The sequence below is a fragment of the Paramormyrops kingsleyae genome, chromosome 3, assembly GCF_048594095.1.
Source record: "Paramormyrops kingsleyae isolate MSU_618 chromosome 3, PKINGS_0.4, whole genome shotgun sequence".
In the NCBI taxonomy this organism is placed as follows: domain Eukaryota; kingdom Metazoa; phylum Chordata; class Actinopteri; order Osteoglossiformes; family Mormyridae; genus Paramormyrops; species Paramormyrops kingsleyae.
In genome coordinates, this window is record NC_132799.1 from 14,429,507 (window position 1) to 14,453,537 (window position 24,031).

Below are 24,031 nucleotides of genomic sequence, written 5' to 3' on the forward strand. Positions count from 1 at the left end.
GAGTGTTTGGATCCTGCCCCTTGCTTTGCTAGATGAATTTGAGCAGTGCTGGTGTCATTGGGGTAGGGCTACCGCCCCCTCCCCCCCCAAATGATCATCACCGCCTTCCCAAAAATAATCACCCAAAGATGTTTACAAAGACATATTGAGCAAGCATGGATGCAATAACCTGATTTCCAGAACCGTACTGAAGAGAGCCAGATTAAGTCTGCCTGCACAAGTGAGGAGCTGCTCAGAGAGGAGACCAATATATTCAGGGATAAAAACAATCACCTGGAATCCTGAACTCACCAGTGAATTAAAGAGGGGAGAAAGAAATGTCAGGTAAGACGAAATGGACCAAACAGCCAACAGCCATCCCAGAAAAGAAGCATAGTTCAGGTGGAGAGATATGCAGAATAATGCATGAACTAGGGAAGGATTCGGACACATTTCACTGGCAATATCACCATTATAACCATTGTAACAAGTCTCATGATTAACCGCGCGCCATTTTGCACATACTGACCATAATGTTTCACATATACTGTGTAGTGAAAACTACTTTTGTTAGAAAGGTTACCAGCAGGGTTGCCAACTCTCACGCATCTGGCGTGACACTCGTTCACATTTTCCGACTCGCACACGAAATTGTACAGCGAATGTATATTATTCCATTATAAACCTAAAATTAGCTACATGAAAAGTGTCGGGGTAGTTTGCAAACCCTGCAGAATATTTACAAGGCAATAAAACTGTTACATACATGTAAAGGCGTGTGCAGACTTGTCTCAAATTGAAAATCTCGCTCCAGCTAGCTGACCAAAGTTGACAAGCCTGTTCCTGTGAATTTTACCTTGGTGCCCTTTCCAGATTTGTAGGGGTCCAGTTTTTAAATGTGTAAATGTGTTTGTTTTTCCAATAATGGTATCTAATTCAAAAGTAGGGGTAGCTGCGCTGCTGAGTGCCAGAGGAGGGGTCTCACATTGGGGGGGGGGGGGGGGGGGGGGGGGCAATGTCCCCCTGGGTAAATTTACTGAGAACCAGTAAATTATTGTGAATTTTGTGTGATCATCTGTAACCAAAAGGGGCACTCAGGAAAATTTGCCAGCCAAAAATGTGGGTTCCCTTGGTAAACTAGTAAAAATAGTTAAATCAACAAAAATCTGGATGATCATGGCTAAACTCAAACATATTTACCTTAGCAAGAGCAAATGCGACAATTTTCACGAAGAGAGGGCAATAAATTACAGCTCAGTCCCTGACCGCAGTGTAACAGACTTAAACACTCGTAAAGTATAGAATGTAAACGCAGCCTGAGCCTATTTCACAGACACGACAGGAGGAAAGGTCAGAAGGTCCCCACAAAGCACTAGAAAATTACACAGAATTTCCCACTCAGAGTTCAAAAACCTTACTGGAGAAGAGCAGAGGTTCAAACATGAATGTCAAGGGTGTGAGTGACGAGTTTTAGCTGGAAATTCAGTAGAATTGCTTTCCACAGTCTAAGGGGTGGTGCTGAGAGCGGGGCTTGTGCAAACCTGAAGTGTACGCCTCAACGCTAAAAGGGGCTGCTGGTCTGCTTCCTGCCAAGACGACGCCTTCAGTTCCTGCCTGCTCCCAAAACACTGACTCCAGGGGTGAGAGAAGGCAGAGGTGCCCACATCACAACAAGATGTCACCACTGCATGCCGTGAGACACGGGACAGTGACTCCAGGGGTGAGAGAAGGCAGAGGTGCCCACATCACAACAAGATGTCACCACTGCATGCCGTGAGACACGGGACAGTGCCTCCAGGGGTGAGAGAAGGCAGAGGTGCCCACATCACAACAAGATGTCACCACTGCATGCCGTGAGACACGGGACAGTGTCTCCAGGGGTGAGAGAAGGCAGAGGTGCCCACATCACAACGAGATGTCACCACTGCATGCCGTGAGACACGGGACAGTGACTCCAGGGGTGAGAGAAGGCAGAGGTGCCCACATCACAACGAGATGTCACCACTGCATGCCGTGAGACACGGGACAGTGACTCCAGGGGTGAGAGAAGGCAGAGGTGCCCACATCCCAACGAGATGTCACCACTGCATGCCGTGAGACACGGGACAGTGACTCCAGGGGTGAGAGAAGGCAGAGGTGCCCACATCCCAACGAGATGTCACCACTGCATGCCGTGAGACACGGGACAGTGCCTTAGTCTCAAGACCAGCATTTTTATTCACTTAATTCTGTCCAGAAATGAACTGGTGTAGCTATGATAGAGGAATACTCTGGTTTTCATCCAACTTCATAAACAGCTTTACTAAGCACTGCTCCATGCCACTGGAGGGCGCCCACACAGGCTCAGAGATGCTGCCTCCTTCTCCTTCAGTCCAGCTGTAAAGGATGCACATCCATCCATTCCCCTGCTATGGAAACCTACTGCTTAATGGCTCATATTTTCCCTTATTATATATTTATGGATGGATGGATGGATGGATAATACTTGTTTTTTTGTTATTAAAGTGATGGATGTACATAAGGAAATAAAATATTCTGGGATCATTTTTGGTAAAAGAAGAAAAATGTCTCCAGATGAATTTGGTTTTACATCAGTCTGGATCTGAGCTGCACCATCCGTGACCGTCGTGCCTGCTATTGGGCAGGGGTCAGAAGGCGAGTGCTGAATGGCCACCTTCAGCTGGGTCATTATACACCGCCGACTCCAAACTGGCCTTTACTGCACCAACCAGTCGTGTTGCTGGCTGCTGTTTAGGCTTGGGGTTCACACCATGGCTCTCAGCCCTTATTTGCATATTTTGTTATGTGTGATTGTGTGCCTATATCTTCAAATTTGCATCTACCTATGTGTGTGTTTCTGTGTGGGTGTGTGCTTGTGTATTTACTGTATGTGTGTGGTCGTGTATATGTTACATTGTGGGGACATTTATCACAATGTGATAAAAACCTGTTATTTTGACCTTGTTGGGACAATTTTAAGTCCCCACCAGGAGAAACTCAATTTAATTAATTTAAAAAACTGAAAATCTTGTATTTTGTTTGGTTACTTATGGTTAAGTTTAGTGCTGGGTAGAGGTTAAGGTCATCATGTTGGGATTAGAGTTTTCCCCATAGAAATGAATGGAGAGTCCCCACAAGGATATAATTACAAATCTGTGTGTGTGTTTGTGTGTAAGTGAGACTCAGATCAATCTAGGAGATGATGACTGACATGCTGCCCGGGACTAAGGATCCTGCCTAATCCTCTTGGCTGGGAGACGGATCACAGCGTCTCACGACTGGAGGAAGTTCTGTGCTGCAGAGGATGGCCGGGGGGGAGGGATTAAATGACAAGGCAGAAGAGCCTTAACTGCTCACTGTCTCCTCCTGCTGTCTTTCTTTGGAATGGATAATGTGGCCCAGCCACATCAGACCCACACAGGAATCTCTCCTTTAAAACAATATCCAGCCCAGAGGGTGTGATTGTCTGCGAGATGGACTGGCATCTCCTCCAGGGTCTCCATATATAATGTAGGCTATAGGCTCACACTGACCCTGCACTGGGTAAATGCTTATGGAAAATGGATGGATGGATGGAAAATGCTATCCTAAATGTGGTTGAAGTTGTCTTTGAGTCGACGAATTTTAAGCATTTAACTAACAGTTAAAATACAAAATATATGTCAATAGTAGACCCCTATAGAAGTAAATCTGTGTCATCACAATTTGAATTTTATATGCCACTGAAATTCTAACATTGAAAATTCAAATTGTGATGACACAGAATTACTTCCATAGACCCGTCACCTAGAATAGGACAAGCAGTTACAGAAAATGGATGGATGGATATAACAGTAGAGAGGGACAAAATGAAAACAGAAGAGGTCAAACCCCTGAGAAGCTGCAGACCGGGGTCTCGACGTGGTCAGGCCGTCAATCACCAGCCCAGTTAAGAGGTAAGGGAGCCCTTTAATGGAGGTGACCCGGGTGTCGTGTGACAGTGGCAGATGCCTGAGGGTTTTTTCGAAAAGCACCAGCTTGCCTATGAAAAGCCCTTATAAATAGACTCCCAGCCTATGTCATTTCAGCCCCCATGGTGTCCGGCCCCTCATGGTCAACAGACCTCACCTGACTTCCTGCTCAACTCTGAAAGTCTTAAGTGGCTGGATTTGAAAATTGAGACATTCATTATTTTGACAGGGAGCGAGGCTTCTTCATCAGGTATTATGCACAGTGTACATCAGGGTTTTTCAAATTTGGACCTCGATTCCAAATCCAGGCCTTGTTTTCAGTTCTCCCGTTAGTTTAATAATTACTGATTCTGATTGGTCAGAGGCTTCACACCTGACTGACAGGTAAAGGAAGGCTGGAAAACCAGCAGGGATCGGACCTCGAGGACCGTGATTTGAATAACCCTGGTGTACATCTAACATCTAATATCTTTTTTCAATATCAGCTTACAAGCAGACCTAAAAATAAAGAGCTGACAGTTTTCAACTGGCAAAAAGGTATTCATAACACAATATATCGATTTCAGTACTTATGAAATAACAATCTTGAGTTATGATTGACAATCCTATTCCCAATCTGCTTTTTAGGATGCTGGTTGTTATGTGTTATAATACGATCTCGCAGTGACATTCTTTGTGAATTCAGTTTTGCTTTTCATAAGCACAGTATGAACTCGAAAAAGATCACATGCTCAGGTGCTGAAACAGGAGCCCCACAACCAATCGGCAAACGCCCCCCTCTCCCCAGCACCCCCCCAAACACACCACAGGGCAGCAGCGCTTAACCTTCCATTGATGGTATCGTCCATGAATGCAAAAGCATCCTGTGACCGAGAACCAACCCGCCAAACCTGATTATTCCAACCAGACTCGCACCCGTGTCCGTATGCACCCAACCCTCGCTTTACCTTTAATCACACATGCCACTGGAGGGCGCCCACACAGGCTCAGAGAAGCTGCCTCCTTCTCCTTCAGTCCAGCTGTAAAGGATGCACGTTTGCTTCTCTTGACAGTAGATTGTCAGTTCTTGACCAATTACCTTTATTTTTTCAGCGCCGCAGAGATGCAGTGGATGAGAACTGCATTTCAGAAATGGGTATGAACGCAGTGACACGCTGTGGCACGGCACGGCGAACGCGACCTGGAGACGAAAGACAGACTCACCACGGAAGCCTCCCTCCTCTCAGTCTCCTCGCTCGGACCGTCTCAGTCCAGCTCCAGCGCTGGTATCACCGGTGTGATTGCAGTGGAATTATGTATGGCTGGGCTTTCTATATCTGAACTCTGAGCGAGAGACGGGGGCCCATGGGGGTGGGGGGTGGGGGCCCAGAAGAACCGGAGATGAGAGCAGAATGTGCAGTGGTGCCAGAGTGGGATGGCAGAGAATTCCGGCCCTGACATGTGAGGGGGATGAGGCGCGTAGTAACCCTGTAAACAAACAACCCCCCCCCCCCCCATCACAAACCCCTGCAGGGTGACACAGCAATCAGCACCTTCATGAGCGTCAACACATCTCCACCTAACAAAATCAATGCATCCCCCCACACATTGATTATTCGCATTGTTGGGGGGGGGGGCACTTGCGGCATTGCAGCACAAAGTGACCGTGAAGAGGTCAATATAAATAAATAACAGAGAAGAGAGCCTGAGTTTTTCTGAGAGCTGGATGATGAAATTCCTTGCTATGACATCATAGTGTGGACGTTTGATCATAGTGTGGCCCACTAATGAAAAATTAAACATGAAGGAAGAGAAAGAGAAATGAAAATGCGCCCCAGTAAAACTCACGGTTGAGTCAGTAACTCAGTTCTGAGGAGAGGTAGGTCCCAACACTTTGGACCCGAGTCAGCACCCCCTGCCCCTCCCCAAAGAAGAACCTGAATAAACGTGGTGACAAATGTCACTGAAAGGACTTTGTGTCAACAGATTGCCACGCTTATAGATGGGGAACATGGTGACTCTGTGGGCAGCGCTACTGTATCACTTTTCCGAGGTCAGGGGTTCAAAGGCTGCCTCTAGCTGCGAGTGTGAGAATTGCATGTTCTCCTAAAAGCACGTGCTCAGTTGAGGTGGAATCCGTTAACCTCCTTGGTGCCTATAAGTTAGGGTTGTCATCGTTAACTAAAACTTTAAGAAAACATTTCCAAAAATGTGCCATTTACAAAATACATGAAGTACATTCTATTTTGTGTGTAAGCAACAATTCGTGTTGGAATCTCTGAAAGTCAGATACAAAAAAATAACTACAATTTTCAGTCTATCCCTAGAAAAAACATTAATAAAACTGAAACAAACATATGTAAAAAGTAAATTGAAATGTTTTTTTAAAAATTAATAAAACCACACTAAAGACTAAAACTAAATTAGATTCTAATAATATAAAATTAAAAATGAGACAAAAAAAACTATGTGTGAGTGTGCCCTGCGATAGGCTGGTATCCTTCGGTGTGAGTGTGTGTGCCCTGCTATAGGCTGGTATCCTTCGGTGTGAGTGTGTGTGCCCTGCGATAGGCTGGTATCCTTTGATATGAGTGTGTGTGCCCTGAGATAGGCTGGTATCCTTTGATGTGAGTGTGTGTGCCCTGCTATAGGCTGGTATCCTTCGGTGTGAGTGTGTGTGCCCTGCGATAGGCTGGTATCCTTCGATGTGAGTGTGTGTGCCCTGCGATAGGCTGGTATCCTTCGGTGTGAGTGTGTGTGCCCTGCGATAGGCTGGCATCCTTCGGTGTGAGTGTGTGTGCCCTGCGATAGGCTGGTATCCTTCGGTGTGAGTGCGTGTGCCCTGCTATAGGCTGGTATCCTTCGGTGTGAGTGCGCGTGCCCTGCGATAGGCTGGTATCCTTCGGTGTGAGTGCGCGTGCCCTGCTATAGGCTGGTATCCTTCGGTGTGAGTGCGCGTGCCCTGCGATAGGCTGGCATCCTTCGGTGTGAGTGCGCGTGCCCTGCGATAGGCTGCCATCCTTCGGTGTGAGTGCGTGTGCCCTGCGATAGGCTGGCATCCTTCGGTGTGAGTGCGTGTGCCCTGCGATAGGCTGGCATCCTTCGGTGTGAGTGCGTGTGCCCTGCGATAGGCTGCCATCCTTCGGTGTGAGTGCGTGTGCCCTGCGATAGGCTGGCATCCTTCGGTGTGAGTGCGTGTGCCCTGCGATAGGCTGCCATCCTTCGGTGTGAGTGCGTGTGCCCTGCGATAGGCTGGCATCCTTCGGTGTGAGTGCGTGTGCCCTGCGATAGGCTGGCATCCTTCGATGTGAGTGTGTGTGCCCTGCGATAGGCTGGCATCCTTCGGTGTGAGTGCGTGTGCCCTGCGATAGGCTGGCATCCTTCGGTGTGAGTGCGCGTGCCCTGCGATAGGCTGGTTTCTTTCGGTGTGAGTGTGTGTGCCGTGCGATAGGCTGGTTTCTTTCGGTGTGAGTGTGTGTGCCGTGCGATAGGCTGGTTTCTTTCGGTGTGAGTGTGTGTGCCGTGCGATAGGCTGGTTTCTTTCGGTGTGAGTGTGTGTGCCCTGCGATAGGCTGGTATCCTACCCTCTGCTGCCTGGGATAGACTATATGCGAACCCCGGCTAAGCACAGCAGCACAGACGATCGATCAGACATGTTATAAATATCTAGCCAGAGCTGTTGCTTACACACAAAGTTATAAATTAAATATTACAAGAGCGAATGAGTATGACAGCACTTGGGAACTCTTTGGAGTCTTTCCATTTCACATTCACTGCACCCCCTGCATTATATATTAACAATAAATGCCTGCTGTAATGGCTGGGTAATTACTAATAATAGTGAAAGATTCTCACTACATAATGAGGCTTGCAGACTGACACACACCACACTGCATCCAGATAAGACCACAGTAGCAGCGTCTGGCTTTACTGACATGGATACCGGCAGATGACAGGGACGGTGCGGAGCCCTGTCAGGTGGTATGCGTGAAGATCCCGTCTGGGCGCCCCTTCCGAAGCAGACCGCCAGTATTAGCAGGATCCGGGGAATCCCCCACCCCCCACCCCCCAAAGGGCACGCGCTGCCAGGGAGCATGTAGCTCAGCTCCCTCCTCCCGGCTTTTAACTCCTTCTTTACTCCTTTGCTCCTCGCCTGCGCTTCCCGCATGTCTCCCTGTAAAGCAGCCCCCCCCCCCGGCTTTTCTACTCTCACTGTCCAGCCCCCCATCCCCACTGTTCATGCCCCCACCCCAATACCCACGGGGCTCCTTCGCTTCCGATGGCACGGGAAGAGTAAATGCTACCACATTACCTCCCTGCAGCAGCAGCGAACCCACCCCCTTCACACAGCCACCCCCCCCCACTTGCTTGCCTGCCTGACTACGAGATTCCCATTGCAACAGCAGCGCAGCAACCATCCGCCATGCCCCCCCACCCGCCTGCCCGTTACCTGGCTGCGCTGGACCTGGATGCAGTTGCCCATTCTGTACTCCATGCCCTCCTCCGGGCTGCTGACTGAGCTGCTGCACGGCCGGCAGAAATGCTCCCTGAAGAACTGCATGTTTACAGTGCCATGCCATCGGCCAGCCAGCCCAGCGTCCTGCGTGTGGGCGTGCGTGCGAGCCTGCGACGAACACCTCCCCCCCCCCACCCGATCTACAGCGTCACACGAGCGGGGGAGACAAAGGGTATTTAAACTGAGAGTCTTCTCTCTTGTACAGAGCTTGTGGGCTGAGAGCAGCAAGGGGAATTAAAAAAAACACTGATATCAAACACTCTCTGTCACACATGCACACACACACACTGGGTGAGAGAGAGAGAGAGAGAGAGAGAGAGAGGCAGAATGAGCCGGCTGTGAGTGTGACAGAGATAGACTCTCTGCTCCTCATACCCGCCATATAGGCAGGCACCTTGAACACAGTAACACACAGAGGCACCGTGTCTGTCCCATCCCCTCTGCCAAACTTGGAGCTGAGCTGGCAAGGCATGGTGATTACCCCCCCCCAAGCAACCCGTGGTGGGGGGACAGGGGCGACCCCCTTTCCACACCGCAGAGCCCCCTGTGGTCTCAGCTTGCACCAAACACCGTCCGGCTTGCTGATAAGCTCTTGATTGACCATGTTATGATGCAATTTTAATTTATTTTGTTTTATTATTAAGGTCATTTCTTCTAATGAAGAATTATGTCCTAATACATAAAAAGGACATGAAGAACAAGGGAAGCCATGGGGCGGGATGCAAGTCTGCCGACGGTCACCGACACCTACATGCTTGAGGGTCATAACATTAATCTGGACAGAATATTATGGAGGTCTATAGTCCTGAATATCAGTCAATGCAACCATGCAAAAATTATAATGAAAAACTCTGAATCTTTATTTGCAGTGTCAGGAAAGCAGTAGCACTGGGGCTTTTTCTCATACTTGTTGGGGACAGCAGGGCACTGTACTGGGCCACTGGTTCCCTTTGCAAAATTCTAGCAGACAGATTACTGATATGAAACATAAGAAAACCAGAACAAATCTCCCGTGAAAAGATCTCTACAATCCCCGCTCACTCCTGGCCACCCCCCTATCCGCCCCTGTGTTGTACCTGTCGCCCCCCTGCTCCCTCCATCCATCCTCACCCCCAGCCTCCTCCCCCCCATCCGCGCTCCCACCATACCCGGCCTCCTCCCCCCCATCCGTGCTCCCGCCATACACGGCCTCCTCTCCCCCTCCGCGCTCCCGCTATACCCGGCACCCGGCCTCCTCCCCCCCATCCGCGCTCCCGCCATACCCGGCACCCGGTCTCCTCTCCCCCTCCGCGCTCCCGCCATACCCGGCCCCCGGCCACCTCCCCCCCATCCGCGCTCCCGCCATACCCGGCCCCCGGCCTCCTCCCCCCCATCCGCGCTCCCGCCATACACGGCCTCCTCTCCCCCTCCGCGCTCCCGCCATACCCGGCCTCCTCTCCCCCTCCGCGCTCCCGCCATACCCGGCACCCAGTCTCCTCCCCCCCATCCGCGCTCAAGCCATACCCGGCCCCCGGCCTCCTCCCCCCCATCCGCGCTCCCGCCATACCCGGCCTCCTCCCTCCCATCTGCGCTCCCGCCATACACGGCCTCCTCTCCCCCTCCGCGCTCCCGCTATACCCGGCCCCCGGCCACCTCCCCCCCATCCGCGCTCCCGCCATACCCGGCCTCCTCCCCCCCATCCGCGCTCCCGCCATACACGGCCTCCTCTCCCCCTCCGCGCTCCCGCCATACCCGGCCTCCTCTCCCCCTCCGCGCTCCCGCCATACCCGGCACCCAGTCTCCTCCCCCCCATCCGCGCTCAAGCCATACCCGGCCCCCGGCCTCCTCCCCCCCATCCGCGCTCCCGCCATACCCGGCCTCCTCCCTCCCATCTGCGCTCCCGCCATACACGGCCTCCTCTCCCCCTCCGCGCTCCCGCCATACCCGGCCTCCTCCCCCCCATCCGCGCTCCCGTCATACCCGGCCCCCTCCCCCCCATCCGCGCTCCCGCCATACACGGCCTCTTCTCCCCCTCCGTGCTCCCGCCATACCTGGCCCCCGGCCTCCTCTCCCTGTTTGTGCTGTACCCAGCACAGACGGATCCTGTCTTTCCCCTGCAGGGACACCATATGTCTGTTACTGAGCCTGTCCTGTGTCACTGTTTGTCACATAGGGGGTGGCAGCCAACTGCTAATATGGTCTGAGGATCCTGCTCTAGGAAATTAAAGATGATTCTCTTTTTAGAATGATCATATTTCAGTGCACACCCCAGGAGGGGGGTACTCAGATTGTTTTCTTCATGCATTTTCACACTAACTAGGCCCCCCATGCACAATCAGCAGATAAAACCCTCAATGAAACACGATATAAGCTCCAAGTCCTATGACCTACTCAGGAAGTCATCTTCTCAGCTATCCTGACTTAAAACCTCTTCACTAACAACCCTGCACAGCGCATCACCGCTCAGAATAGCCAAATAATACATTCACAGCTTCTAGTCGCTAAGCCAACTGATGGGAAGAATGAGACATCAAATCCCTTGCTGGACGAAACCAGTCCCAGTAATCAAATGGTTTAACCCGCTTATGATTGGTCATGTTGTTGCTTCTCATTGGGTAAAATCGGTGATTGACAGCAACAGTAATCCTATTGTAGTTTTCCAAGGCCTGTTTCTCCCATTAGCTAGAAAGATCACAGCAGCTTTATCGGTACATATTACCACTGCAAATAACTGTTACGATCCCCAGTCTAGGGTTGGGGATCGCCAGAAGGGAAAGGGAGAGGGGGAAACGAGACAACCAGAGAATGGGAAAAGGGAACACGGGAAGCAAGAGGGATCTTTTTTTTGTATTTTTTTATTTTTCACAAAGACTTTCACAAACACTAGGTGTAACCGACTTCGGGAGTGACAAGGCCAAAACAACAAACAAAACCGTCCCGGAACTAATCTAAGTGCAACACAAGGAAAACAAAATACAACACCAGATTCTGACTCCCTAACCAAACATACAATAAACCACGTCTCGCAAAACAAAAAGGCAGTCACTCCTTACACACACCTGGTACAAACACACACAGCAAGCATACAAAACACAGGCAAAGGTACCAAAGGGAGAAGGCAAAGAGAGTAGTCCAAAAACAAGCAGAAGATCAAATAAACCAGGAAACCAAAACAAACCAAAGCGACAGTACCAGAAAGGGGCGAAGCGAAAGTCGGAGTCCAGAACAAAACAGTCATACACGGATAGTCAAAATCAATAAGCAAACCAATCACACAAATCCAAAAGAAACGAGCAGAGCTCCCGATGAATCTTGCTGTCCGATTTTTCACTCCGGGAACAGGAAGTGAAAAGGCGGTGCGACGTCTCGTGGGCGGTGTCCTGGTCGAGGGGGCGGAGCCGAACAACAGCGGCGCGTAACGTAGCACATAGCAGAGAAAAACGCAGACCTGCCCCTGCAGTACAGAAACGACCGAGCTAATCCTGAGAAGGCTTCATAACTGCTGGAACCCTTGTTCCAGCTCATGTGTGAATATGCAGCAAGACTGGTTTGGAATTATCCTCTGCAAAGTATTTTGTATGTTCTTGAAATTTGAGCTATTGACAGAAGGTTCCTTCTACATCACTTGGCAATACGGCGGAAGGAAGACGGAGCATACAGGAATGAGGGACCAAAAAAAGAGTGAAAATATAATTGGTGTGGAATCACCTCACAACAGTGAATGAAAATGCAGTCGTCTGTCAGTATTGAAAAGCAGAACGTAAATATCACCACAGCAGGATAATGCAAATTCATTTTAAAAGAAATTCAGGTTTGATGAGCCATAGATATGTCCCATTCAGCCTCTGGAAGTAGACTAGCCTGTCTTTGTCATCACATTGAGTTATTTTGCTTAATATAATTTTTTAACATACTGCATGTTTAGAGTAATGCTGAAGGATACTAGGAGAAGTTCACATTGCGATATTTATGAGTTGAAAATTAACCACATAAGCAAATAGGACTTACAATCTACAAAGTCTGTCAAGTTAACATAGGTTGGTGGCATTGCCATGTTATGCCAACAGAGACAAAGCAGGGTCAACAGATCAGTTGCTTCTGCTCAATATCATCTCTATGGAATACATATTTCCATACAGCTGGATACGAAAGTCTTTCACTATCCAGATCTTCTTAGCTTTTCTTACCTAATTTTAGTTTAATTTCTCACAAAAGTGCCACACAGTCTGTGAGGGAATCAAACAACAAAGATGAAAATAATTGATTGGCTCGAAGATCGTATGCAGTGCGAAACAGCGGCGATAAATTTTACACTGATATTTTAAACCTATACTACAAAATTCTGAAAAGTAACCATCAATTAAAATGCAAGGCTGGCTAAGTTTGGTTTCATATGATATGACTACATGCAATCTAATGCAATCTTATAGATGGTTTGAAGCCAGCAGACTATCTTGGTCTATGCGATGTTACAATTGCGTATCCAGAATTGTCCCCAACAGTGCAAAGAAGAAATCCCAAATTTTAACATATCACTTTAATTAGGAACAGAAGGTCAAATATAGACTTAAAATGTAATCAGTTTTCAGAGTGACAGTACAGACCACTTTCAAAGACACACTAGGAAGAATAATAGCAATACTGAACAATATTTTTTCCAAATTACTTTTATTACACTGAAAGCAAAATGCAAAAATGTTTTTATATACAAAGTCATTTAAGATGCTTTAAAATTGAAAACAAATACAAGTAGAACCACAGTGAACAAATGGCAGGACTCGAAAACAGTCTGACAGATTCCAGGATAAACTCAAACCCTGCTGTCAGCACAAACTCACTCTAAATCCTTATGTCCATAAAAATGCACACAGCCAACAACCAACAATACGGAGGGCTTCCACTGTGCTGAATAGTCTGTTCACCAGGGAAACGCAGTTTGGGCATTGCACCTTGTCCGAAGCATTTATAAAAATCAATATAAAAATCCAAACTATAAATAAAAGGCAAATTTATAACAGATTACCCCCATCCCCACAGTTTTCCCACACTGTCATTGGCTAGATGCTGATTCGGTGGGGGCGGAACTGCTTATCATGGCTGCTGTGATGTCAAAGGCCTCAATGATTTCCTGGAATGAGAACAGCAAAGAAAGTATATCACCATCATCATCAGTCTTACGTTTAATATTTCAAAAATATGTTCCTGTAACAAATTAGAAAAACCTGAGCTGACTACAGGTCGGGCAAAGATGGAGAGCGAGCAGGAGGAAGATGGAGGACAAAAAACAGAGAAGAGGACAACCAGGCAGCGGAGGTGTGGCAAGAGATGGTTAGAAGAGAGGTGTCTGAGGACCATTTTTCTGTGAATCTGATGGTTTGATGTGGATTAATAAACAGTTCCATTGGTCTGAAAGACGCTGAGGAAACTTCTGTTAGAAAGTGCTGGGGAGCCTGAGGCTTCATAGGGCAGGTGGGCATGCTGTAAGAGGGGTGACTGTAAAAGAGGGCGAAGGCTGCGCGAGAGATGCTGCTGGGTGAGCGATGGCAGTGAGCATGTGAGCGACGGCAGTGAGCGGGTGAGAGACGGCAGTGAGCGGGTGAGAGACGGCAGTGAGCGGGTGAGAGACGGCAGTGAGCGGGTGAGTGAGGGCAGTGAAAGAGTGAGCGATGGCAGTGAGCATGTGAGCGACGGCAGTGAGCGGGTGAGAGACGGCAGTGAGCGGGTGAGAGACGGCAGTGAGCGGGTGAGAGACGGCAGTGAGCGGGTGAGAACATGGGCCGGCTGGAGTTGAGCACACACACTTACCCTCCAGCTGCTTTGGTTGATAGAGATGACACACTGCTGCCGGGAGGAGCTGCTGGTGGCCTCAGCCTCTTCTCGGGGCACAGGGGCTGCGTCACACACACAAACACACAATTTTTTTTCAACTGGGTTAAAATGTGATTTAGCTAAAAATGTTGATACTGACCAAAACCTGCAGAACAGCAAAGGTCTAAGAAGAATAAGGAAAAAAACAAAAAAACAAAAAAGTATTACATACAGTCAGCTTGGCAAAAGATCAATGAATCTCACAGATGACGTGAAAGCCAAAACAATCCGGGAAACGATTTATCCATCCATCCATCCATCCATCCATCCATCCATTTTCTCCCGCTTATCCGAGGTCGGGTCACGGGGGCAGCAGTCTCAGCAGGGAAACCCAGACTTCCCTCTCCCCGGCCACTTCATCCAGCTCCTCTGGGGGAATCCCGAGGCGTTCCCAGGCCAGCCGAGAGACATAGTCCCTCCAGCGTGTCCTGGGTCTTCCCCGGGGCCTCCTCCCAGTGGGACATGCCCGGAACACCTCACCAGGGAGGCATCCAGGAGGCATCCTAAGCAGATGCCCGAGCCACCTCATCTGGCTCCTCTCGATGTGGAGGAGCAGCGGCTCTACTCTGAGTCCCTCCCGAATGACCGAGCTCCTCACCCTATCTCTAAGGGAGAGCCCAGCCACCCTGCGGAGGAAACTCATTTTGGCCGCTTGCACTCGCGATCTCGTTCTTTCGGTCACTACCCACAGCTCGTGGCCATAGGTGAGGGTAGGAACGTAGATCGACTGGTAAATCGAGAGCTTCGCCTTTTGGCTCAGCTCCTTCTTCACCATGACAGACCGATGCAGCGCCCGCATCACTGCTGATGCCGCACCGATCCGCCTGTTGATCTCCCGCTCCATCGTCCCCCCCACTCGTGAACAAGACCCGAGATACTTAAACTCCTCCACTTGGGGGAGGACCCCATCCCTGATGATTTAGATCACGTAAAATCATGCAATATATAAATATTAGTGTTACACAGTACGTTACTGTAATGCATGTCCTTAATATTAAACGTCTCGACTTCGGCTACACTAGAGGACTGAGGCTTCATACCAATACATGGGAGCTTATTTTGATCGAGGTATATCTTCGCCAGGCCGTCCTGAAACACCAAGAAGGGCGATGTTAGAACAGCACTTTGTCTTTGCCTTGTTAGAACCACATACGGGCCACACCCAACGTAAAGCTGGGCTCCACACTTACCCTGATCAGGAAGGAGATGTGAAAGATGTTCTCCACCGTTCTGGAGAAGGACTGCGGGTCGATGACAAACTCATAGTACGATATGGGTAACTCAGCTGAGAAGGAAACATCAGAGATCAGTGCCCCCTGAAGGCGAGACGGGACTCATCTTTCCAGATTGAGTGTTGATTGACGCCACACTCACGGTTCTCGTTGTGGTAGCTCTGCAAGAACCCCAGAATGCGCTCCACCTCCTTCTCTGTCGCTTCTTGCTGAGACTCTTCCATCTTCTTCAGCTTGGGGGAAGAAGCATAAAATTGATGACATCTATTATGTGGCACATCACTCCAGCACCTCCTGGAGACTCTAAAGCAGAGGCAACTGGGGAAACTGGTACAGCAGTTTGAATTACTGGGTCTCAGTTGTTTTGATTCAAAGACAAGGTTTTAATAAAGGACATAATGGAATGTCAGTGAATCGTCTGAAAAACTAGCTGTATCTCAGGCAAATGAGTAATAATCCATCAATTCAGCAGACCTGCTCATCTCTTAATGTCTAATGGGATGTAAAATGGTTGAAGGTTCAAAATCGAGGTTACTTTATTGTCATCAGCAGCTTCATGCATGGAGAAAGAGTGATGAAACAACATTTTTCTATGGCCCCGGTGCAACATATAGTACACTTAACATTACAGTAATGGTCATTACAGTACAGTAATAGTCGTTGACCTTAATGTCAGCGCCTGAACTCCAACTTGCTACGGACAGTCCATAGAGGCCCTGAGAAGCATCACTGGCAGACAGAACCACCTGCCCCCTCTGGTCAGCTCACCTGAGTGGGCATGATTCTCTTCACCTCCTTGCTGGGTGCTTTCCTCTGTCTTTCCACCCGTTGCCGTGGCGGTGGTGGCTCTGCTAGGAATGAGCCCAACCTACAGAGGGAAAAATAGGGCGACGCATCTAAATTGTGACACAGACACACAGTCAGCATCATCTGGCTCCGAATGAATGAGAATCATTATACAGAAGCGTGAAGCGGCATGGGCTGAGCTGAAGTCTGCTGATGCACCCATCAACGCATATGGTGCTTCTGTTAACTACTTTCGCATGATAGTGCTGGCTCAGAAACCGAGGAAAATTTGCATAAGTGAAAATTTGCATACGTGAAAATTTCAATAAGCCCACAATTCCTTATTAAAACTGGAATCTGTAAGCTGTATATAGTATTTGTCAGATAGAAATAACTTGTCTTCCCCGTACTTGTATGTTTCTTTGGAAAAATTCAGTAGATTCAGTTTTTGGAATTGAAATATTTCCATTTGCATAAATATAGTCCATTTGAAGCAGAAGTGAGCCTGGTCTGAATGGCGCCCTTAAGTCAAGCTGAAGGATTAAAACTTCACTTTAAATGTCCACCTGAGGGCAGTGTGAGAAAACCCATCTTGGGTCGGCTCCATTGATTCCAGTTTTACTTATGAATGAAGTTGTGGCATGAAATATGTTACAATTGCTGCCTGCAACAGCGAGTTGCTAATTTTGCAATACAGTTGCAGCATTCTCCATATTCTATACACATCGAATTGGTAGTTTGCTCTGCCACATATCACTTTACTACCTAATGCTGAATGATCCTTATATGCTGCTAGATATCTTGTAATACTCAATATTTCATACTGAATGATATTGGGGAAAAATCAAATATGAGATTTTTTTTATATAAATATTGCAATATTTATAAAGCTATAAAATGATTATATTTATGATTAGCTCTGAGAACCCCCCAGCAGCATGGCATAGAGGATGGTGGGGGCTTACCACACTCACGCAGAGCTCGTGTAGAAGAGCCGGTAAACTTTAAACTAATTTTAACCAAATAATAGACAATCTTAAAAGGGAACAATTATTAAAATTGCAAAGCTTGCTAAGTTTTGTCCCATAACAGAATATAGATGTTCTAGTGAGACATAAATACCTCGCTCTTGGCGAATATTATCATGAAGATTTCTACATATCAGAACTGTACTGAAAAATAATATGAAAATTCCTTACACTGCTGAATAATGTCGATACAGTACGAAGGTACGCAAAAGACCTGATCTCAACTTGAAAGGTCGATATTAATATTGCATATTTCCCAGCCCTACGTAGTATTTTTTTGTGCTATAATGTTCTTGTTAATTGTCTATAGTCTGTGGAGATGGCATTCAAGAATTTCATTGTACTTTGTACAAACATTACCAGTCAAAAGTGTTTGCACGCCACAGGTTATTACCACTTTTCCATTTTTTTCATTAACTGCAGATTTTTTTCTTGTTAAGCACTGCAAAATACAGTGAACAGCTATAGATGAAAATGTAAGTCAGTTTCCTTTATAGCATGGAAAGAGTATGCAACAGTGCATGTTACTCAAATGGTGAACATATCATAAATTTATTTGTTAGCAAACAATACTGAGTATACTTTTAGTAAAGGTTAAGTGAGTGACATGCAAATGCAGAAAATCAGTGTGCGCAAAAACTTTCGACTGGAAGCGTATAACGCCATGGTGTTAATTCCACACATAGGTGCACAAATGACAAATGGAATGAATGTGGAATATGCGTGGATGCCCTGATGCGCACGTGGACGCCCTGATGCGCACGTGGACGCCCTGATGCGCACGTGGACGCCCTGATGCGCACGTGGACGCCCTGATGCGCACGTGGACGGGTTGCGAGCATTCAGTATAAACCAGCCCTAAAAGCAGATGGGCACTGTCCTGGTGAAGCGCCCTGTCCTTTGACTGTTTCGCTCAGGTGTTAGGGAGCCTCACATGAAGTGGAAGGTGGGGGCCTTTCTGAAGCAGCTCCCTGCCCGGTGGGCCAATCTCAGCCAGGCATCCTCGGGCAGGTAGCCCCCGCCAGCTGCATCCTCCATGCCGTCATCCTCCTCCAGCCGGTTCAGGCCCATGAATGACAGCTGTGGGCGGTTAGGGATAACGTGTCTCAGCTAAGGGCCACCAATGGCTCCAACACCTTCCCCAGGTCCTCTATTCCAACACAGTAAATATCACTGCATACTTATAGGAAGATATGGGAAACAGGGCTTCATAACCCATGGTAGGTGGGATTATGGCATGGCTTCACCCAAGGAGCCGCCCACAAGAATGTGCAAAACCAACTGGACTTAAGCTAAACCAATTGGTAACTGACAGTACACAATTCCATTTGAGGTATGATTTATCCATATCACTGGTTTCTACCAAGTGCTCTGCGAAGGCGGAGGGATCGAAGGCGGAGCCATCGGCATGGAGCTGGTTAGCCTTCTCCTTGCCCAAGTCTGTCGCCAGCACCAGAAACTGGGCATCCAGTGCAGCCTCCCTGGCCTGTCGAACTGGTCAGGAGAGAAAACTACAGTAAGGTGGAATTCAGACCCAAAAAAGCAAAACTAGCTGGTGGTCAGCTGGCGTTGATAACTCTCTTACCATTTGCAAAAAGTTTATTCGCTTCTACCAAAACTTCCGTCAGCTTGTTGTTGGAAGGATTCAACATGTCCTCCCGGTTCTCTGTCAGAAGAACAGGGACAGAGACTGGATCAGACCTGGCTTCCGCATAATCTCACATCACCAACTCACAAACCCCTCCACCCAACAGAAGCTGAGATAAACTGCCTGAGACTACAGCTCTGTGGAATAAATGCAATGACTTACAATTCACGGTCCTAATCTGAAAGGCTGTCCGTAACAATTCATGGCCTCCACCTTCAATATTTTTTTATTCTTAACCATTACAGATGGTGGATGACACAAGAATAAGAATGACAGCAAAAATAAGGTTTTATTACGACGCTAATTTTGACTGCAACAGCTGACGAACAACAGCTTCGACAGACAATATTAAGGTTTACTGTGTATTTCAAAGCTAATGGATCCTTACGCTGTACACAATTGATGAGCTCCCGGTACTGGTGCCGAATTTGTCTTCTCTGAGCTGGGTCTTCGTCATCATCCTCTTGGGTCGCAGACGGACCTCCGAGAAGCATCTCCTCCTCATCATCCTCCTCCTCGGAATCCCCGCCCCTCCCACGCACACCATTCTGCTGGTTCGCACTCCGGGATGACTCAGACATCTCCCCAGCTCGCTTCCTTTGTTTCGTTTTCTACACCTTTTGTCTGTCTTTTCTCTTCTGTGCTAGCCTCCCTCTTTGTTCTTCTTATCGAAGAATGGCCAATCAGATAGAAACCAATGAACAAAAACCACAAATGAAACACAATTGCCGCCCCATCACCGTTTCAGTGACAAAACAACGATTTGCAAAATAAAAAGAGACGCATTCAACAAAAATAACGATCAAATAATATAAGACAGTTTCACATTTTTCACTTCAACCAGAGAAATCAACAGTTGGGGACGTTTTGATATATGCATCTGCTCTTAGTACTATATGTATCTGTCATCCTTATTAGTTAACTAACTGTATACCGGATACTGATTTACCAAGGTAAAATCATGTAGCTACTGCTTTTCGCGCCATAATATGAAAACATAAATTCACATAGGCAGCTATCTTACATTAACTTTCTGGGTGATTGTTCATCTGCAGGAATTTGACATCAGAGTTGACACACCTGTAATTAAGTTAACAAGAAATTAATTCATAAAAAAATAACAACTATAACGAGTGCAACGGAAATGTATTCCGAACATTTCCTCTGATAAACTGTTTAATCAATCGCTAAAAACGCGTACAAACCCAGTGTTTATAGCAGGTCTACTATAAACCCCGCGAAACGACGGCGCAAGTTTTTCAATTGACGTCATCACTATTGGACGGACATGAATGACGCGTCGTGATTGGCTGTTGTGGCTGCTGCTGAGCAGGCGCATGCTATTCGGTATGTAATTGCCAAAATGCCAACCCAGTTCCAGTAAACGACACCCCCTGTTTTATGACGAAATCATGTCGCGATCTGGTTTTCAATGGTTACATTTGCGAACCTGGCAGCTGGTGACAACTTCTCTGCGTTTTGCGAACTCTCACGCATCTTGCGTGACAGTCACGCTTTCGGACTCTCACGCTCGGACAGGAGACCTTACGGCAAATCTATTTTCCATTATAAAGCCGAGCTTTATGTATATGTGCGTTAATAAAATTCTCACATTCAGTCAGAGATATAGCTGATGAATAGAAGGTTATGTGTATTTTTAGACAATGAAATACGCTCAATGGCTCATTACCGAACGCATGCAAGTAAGTTTTTTGGATGTTGACCAGAAGATGGAGCCATTTCCTGAAATCATGGCGGCAACAGAGGTTATAAGGGTTTATTGATATGAAAAGTAAATGTATAATTTGGTGATTTCAGTGCAGTCCTTCCAGTAGTTCTGAGATTAGTGATTTCAGTGCATTTCCCCTGTCCTACTGGACACTCTGAGCTTGGTTATGTGACGTCATAGCAGTGACCAAGTTCTTTTTCATGATGTCAGATAACTTTGTATGCTGTAAACTGAATGAGCTTTTATCTCATATCATATACATAATTACATATATGCTCAATGAGTTACAGTAAATACAAATTCTTTTAAAAAGAGGTGTTTTAATGGCTTTTCTTGTTTTATATATTTCTTTTTTGTAATAATTTCTGTTCATAATGATATCATTATCCACCTTCTCATTTCCTGTGCAGGCTGCGTGAATTTGTGGTGAGAGGTCACCTTAGCATGCTAGAAATACAGACCATCCACGTAGACTGGCTGTGTATCGTCTCCTTTCCCAGAACTAAGAAGAGTGCCGACTAAGAAATCTGATTGGACAAGAAGTGTTCTATGAGTGCAGTTATCAGAGTATAACCACACTCGGACATCAGATGTGTTTCACATCAGATGTGTCACTCTGCTTTACAGGTTTATTTAATTGCCGTCCCTTAAACAATATCATGGTGCCAAAGATAAGCACAGCCGTACTATATTGGAGTACTAGCACACAACCTCGACTATGTTATTGCTTTTGTACAACAGTTCAACTAGCTATAAGCTATAAGAACCATGAACTGCCCCTGCTGGATCAGAGAGCTCATAACAGGAGTGCTGTAGAATGATTGAGGTCCAGGGGACTATTACACAAAGCAGGATTTCCCAGCACGTTGGATAACTTAAGCCAAACATGGAAGATGTTCAACAGGAAGAGAGGCAAGTGACATTCCTATTGGAGAATCCTTACATTCATGGGTCAATCACGAGAAGATATTTGCTTCCATTGGTCTTAGGGCATATTTAGAAGACTTTACAAATATGAATACTGTGGAATAATGTGTTGCTGTGGATTACCCAGGAATATATAAAAAACAAAGTAACATGTAATGATAATATAACAAAAATAATAAAGTACAAACAAGCACATGTTGCTATTAAAAGACTTAGTCCTGTACAAACAGGAGATCTGTAAGGGATGGCTGGTCCTTCAGCTCTCAGTAATAAAGGGGGGAGATATGAGGTTATTTAAGAGGTGACATTATCTCATATACTGGATATGTTGGAATTCAGCATTATGTCTTAATCATCATCACCATGGCAGCTGTAATACAAACATATCAATCATTAGGGGAACATCATATATACAGTATGTCTTATATGCCTATAAGGCAGAGCACCAGTTACTGACCAGAGAGTAACTAGGTTTTTTTCTGCAGTTACTCAAATGAAATTTGAGTTTTACACTAAGACCGTCAGGTCGTATTTTCTGTCCATAGCTTCTCCTTAGTGATCTCAGTAAGACAGGAATAGGTCATTTAAACATAATATTGTTAGAGGTGCTAAGATATAATTAGCACGATAAGTGAATAATGTCAGCATGATTCATTTGCCACCATGGGATTGGAACCAACAACCTTCCAGCCATGAGCATAGAGTCCTAACCCTCAGATCCATACACATCTTAAGTTTCCACTCAGTTTCAAACCAAGGACATTTACTAACGCTTGGGACATTCTTACTGTGAGAATCTGCATCGGAGTGCTTTTTACAGACAGAGTTTGATATATGGGAGGAACTGTTGCAATGTGCATGCATCTGTATACTTTTCTCCAAAATCAGGAAGGATCCGTAACCAGACTTGAATACACTGAAGGATTTCTGATCTCACACACCTTGATTTTCATTTATACCTTTGATTGGCTGGAGGTTAATTTCTTGTTTTCGTGCCGAACTACCTGGTGATACACCTGCTATCCCTATTGTGTTTCTTTAGCACCTCTTATCACCTTGAACGCTGCTCCTGCATCAAGCTTTTGTCTTCCTTCTGTTAAGGGAGAGAAGGAATGCTGACGTGTTCAAAATCAGCACGCTCCTGAAGCTGCCAGAAACGTAGGCTAACAAATCCAAGACCACCCTGCTTCATCATATGATACAGGAACAGTCATAGTTGCATCACTTTCTGAAATGTAGCAGTGTACTCCTGGGGTAGGTCATTATTGATATTAATATTAGGAACATGCCTGTGGCTTTTCAGGAGAATCACAGTGCCGTGCTGAATGACACTGAGATCTGTGACTAATCCCCAGAGTAAGGGAGTTAAAGGCAGTTATTGCTGTCCAGAGCTTATACAACAGCATCAATGGAGGAGATTGTGGTGCATGAGTGGATCCTGGCAAGTGCAAGGTGAGCATTAGCCCAGGCTGGCATTATTTAGGGGCATGAAGTGTGCTGGGGGGGGGGGGGCTTCCACAGGCACAACCTGAGCCCCTAGCAAAACAGTGATCTTACATATTTCTGGCACTGACATGTGAGCACTTCAGCACTTCAGTTATTTATTTTTTCTTTAACACCCCTGTTGCTCTGCTGGGATGTCTGGATTAGTCAGAGTCCAACCCAGTTAGTGCTGCATGTGTTAATTGTTTTGTTTGCAGTTCGTTTGTTTATAGTCTAGTTTATGGTTTTAAATGGAATATCTTTCATCTGTTTCGACACCTTTTTATCGTATTGATATGTTGACATTCTGGTAACATTCACTTGAGGGGGCACAAATACGTAGTGGTAACTCAGTTAAATCATAAACAAATATAGTTGCTACTTGAGATAAAAGATGTATCACGATTCATTGATGATGAACAAACAAGAGATCAGTAATTCACGTGTTATTCATTTTTTTCTCTCCAGTAGTTCAGGTGTGACTGAATTGCAGGGTATTTTTTCTGTCTTGTGACTAGACCAGGAAAGCAGGACTGATCTGAAAGGGGCTCAGTTCTGCATGCAAATGCAGGTGATCTGTCAACTAAAAAAAAATCTTCTGTCAAACTAGAACTGGATCACACAGTAATGACAGGGATTGTAGTGACATCTTTTGACACATTTTGGCTTTAAATGACAGTGATTCACATGACTACACAGCCTTGTACCAGTCTCATACATATTAGCCCATGTAAATGGATATGTTACTGTTTGATGCCACCAGGTGGCACCAGAGGGGGAAAGATGATCATCAGAAATGTGAGACTCCGAGTTTTTACTTCATCTATTCCTGGAAACTGGAGAACAGACAGTGAATGTCCAAACGGACATGAGAGTTACATTATTATTCTGATTTGTTTTCTTTGAAATAAATTACTGCAAAAAAGTC

The 24,031-nt window shown here is 46.6% G+C and overlaps 2 protein-coding genes and 1 long non-coding RNA gene across 19 annotated transcripts in view; 1 reads left to right on the forward strand and 2 right to left on the reverse strand.

Moving 5' to 3' along the window:
• The window catches only part of tacc2 (transforming, acidic coiled-coil containing protein 2), an 86,990-nt gene extending 76,357 nt beyond the window's left edge, over positions 1–10,633 (reverse strand). For 7 of the 15 annotated variants that reach the window (XM_072709695.1, XM_072709688.1, XM_072709689.1 and 4 more), the window contains exon 1: positions 8,359–8,878. In XM_072709695.1, coding sequence (XP_072565796.1) covers positions 8,359–8,469 — 111 coding nt within the window. In that variant the 5' untranslated portion in view covers positions 8,470–8,878. Of the gene's footprint in view, positions 1–5,132; positions 5,245–7,843; positions 7,966–8,358; positions 8,880–10,454 lie in introns of those variants that run through there. The other 8 variants (XM_072709690.1, XM_072709682.1, XM_072709684.1 and 5 more) reach the window with 7 other exon arrangements.
• Positions 95–3,010, forward strand: LOC140588186 (uncharacterized). The gene is made up of 2 exons (XR_011989500.1): positions 95–324; positions 1,484–3,010. It is a non-coding gene; the product is annotated as an uncharacterized lncRNA (long non-coding RNA).
• A 2,416-nt stretch (positions 10,634–13,049) lies between the features above and the next one.
• nsmce4a (NSE4 homolog A, SMC5-SMC6 complex component) lies at positions 13,050–20,301 on the reverse strand. Of its 3 annotated transcripts, none has more exons than XM_023804286.1 (13): positions 20,171–20,301; positions 19,990–20,045; positions 19,354–19,626; positions 18,903–18,983; positions 18,681–18,811; positions 18,252–18,397; positions 16,272–16,371; positions 15,646–15,736; positions 15,462–15,556; positions 15,312–15,360; positions 14,372–14,395; positions 14,209–14,294; positions 13,050–13,531 (listed from the first exon to the last, which is right to left on the reverse strand). In XM_023804286.1, the coding sequence occupies exons 3-13, from the start codon at positions 19,544–19,546 to the stop codon at positions 13,454–13,456; spliced, it is 1,074 nt and encodes a 357-aa protein (XP_023660054.1). In that variant the 5' UTR covers positions 19,547–19,626; positions 19,990–20,045; positions 20,171–20,301; the 3' UTR covers positions 13,050–13,453. The 3 variants fall into 3 exon arrangements, with proteins under 3 accessions (XP_023660054.1, XP_023660055.1, XP_023660056.1); XM_023804287.1 differs by having other exon boundaries at positions 19,354–19,629; XM_023804288.2 differs by lacking the exon at positions 14,372–14,395.
• Positions 20,302–24,031: the final 3,730 nt, after the last annotated feature.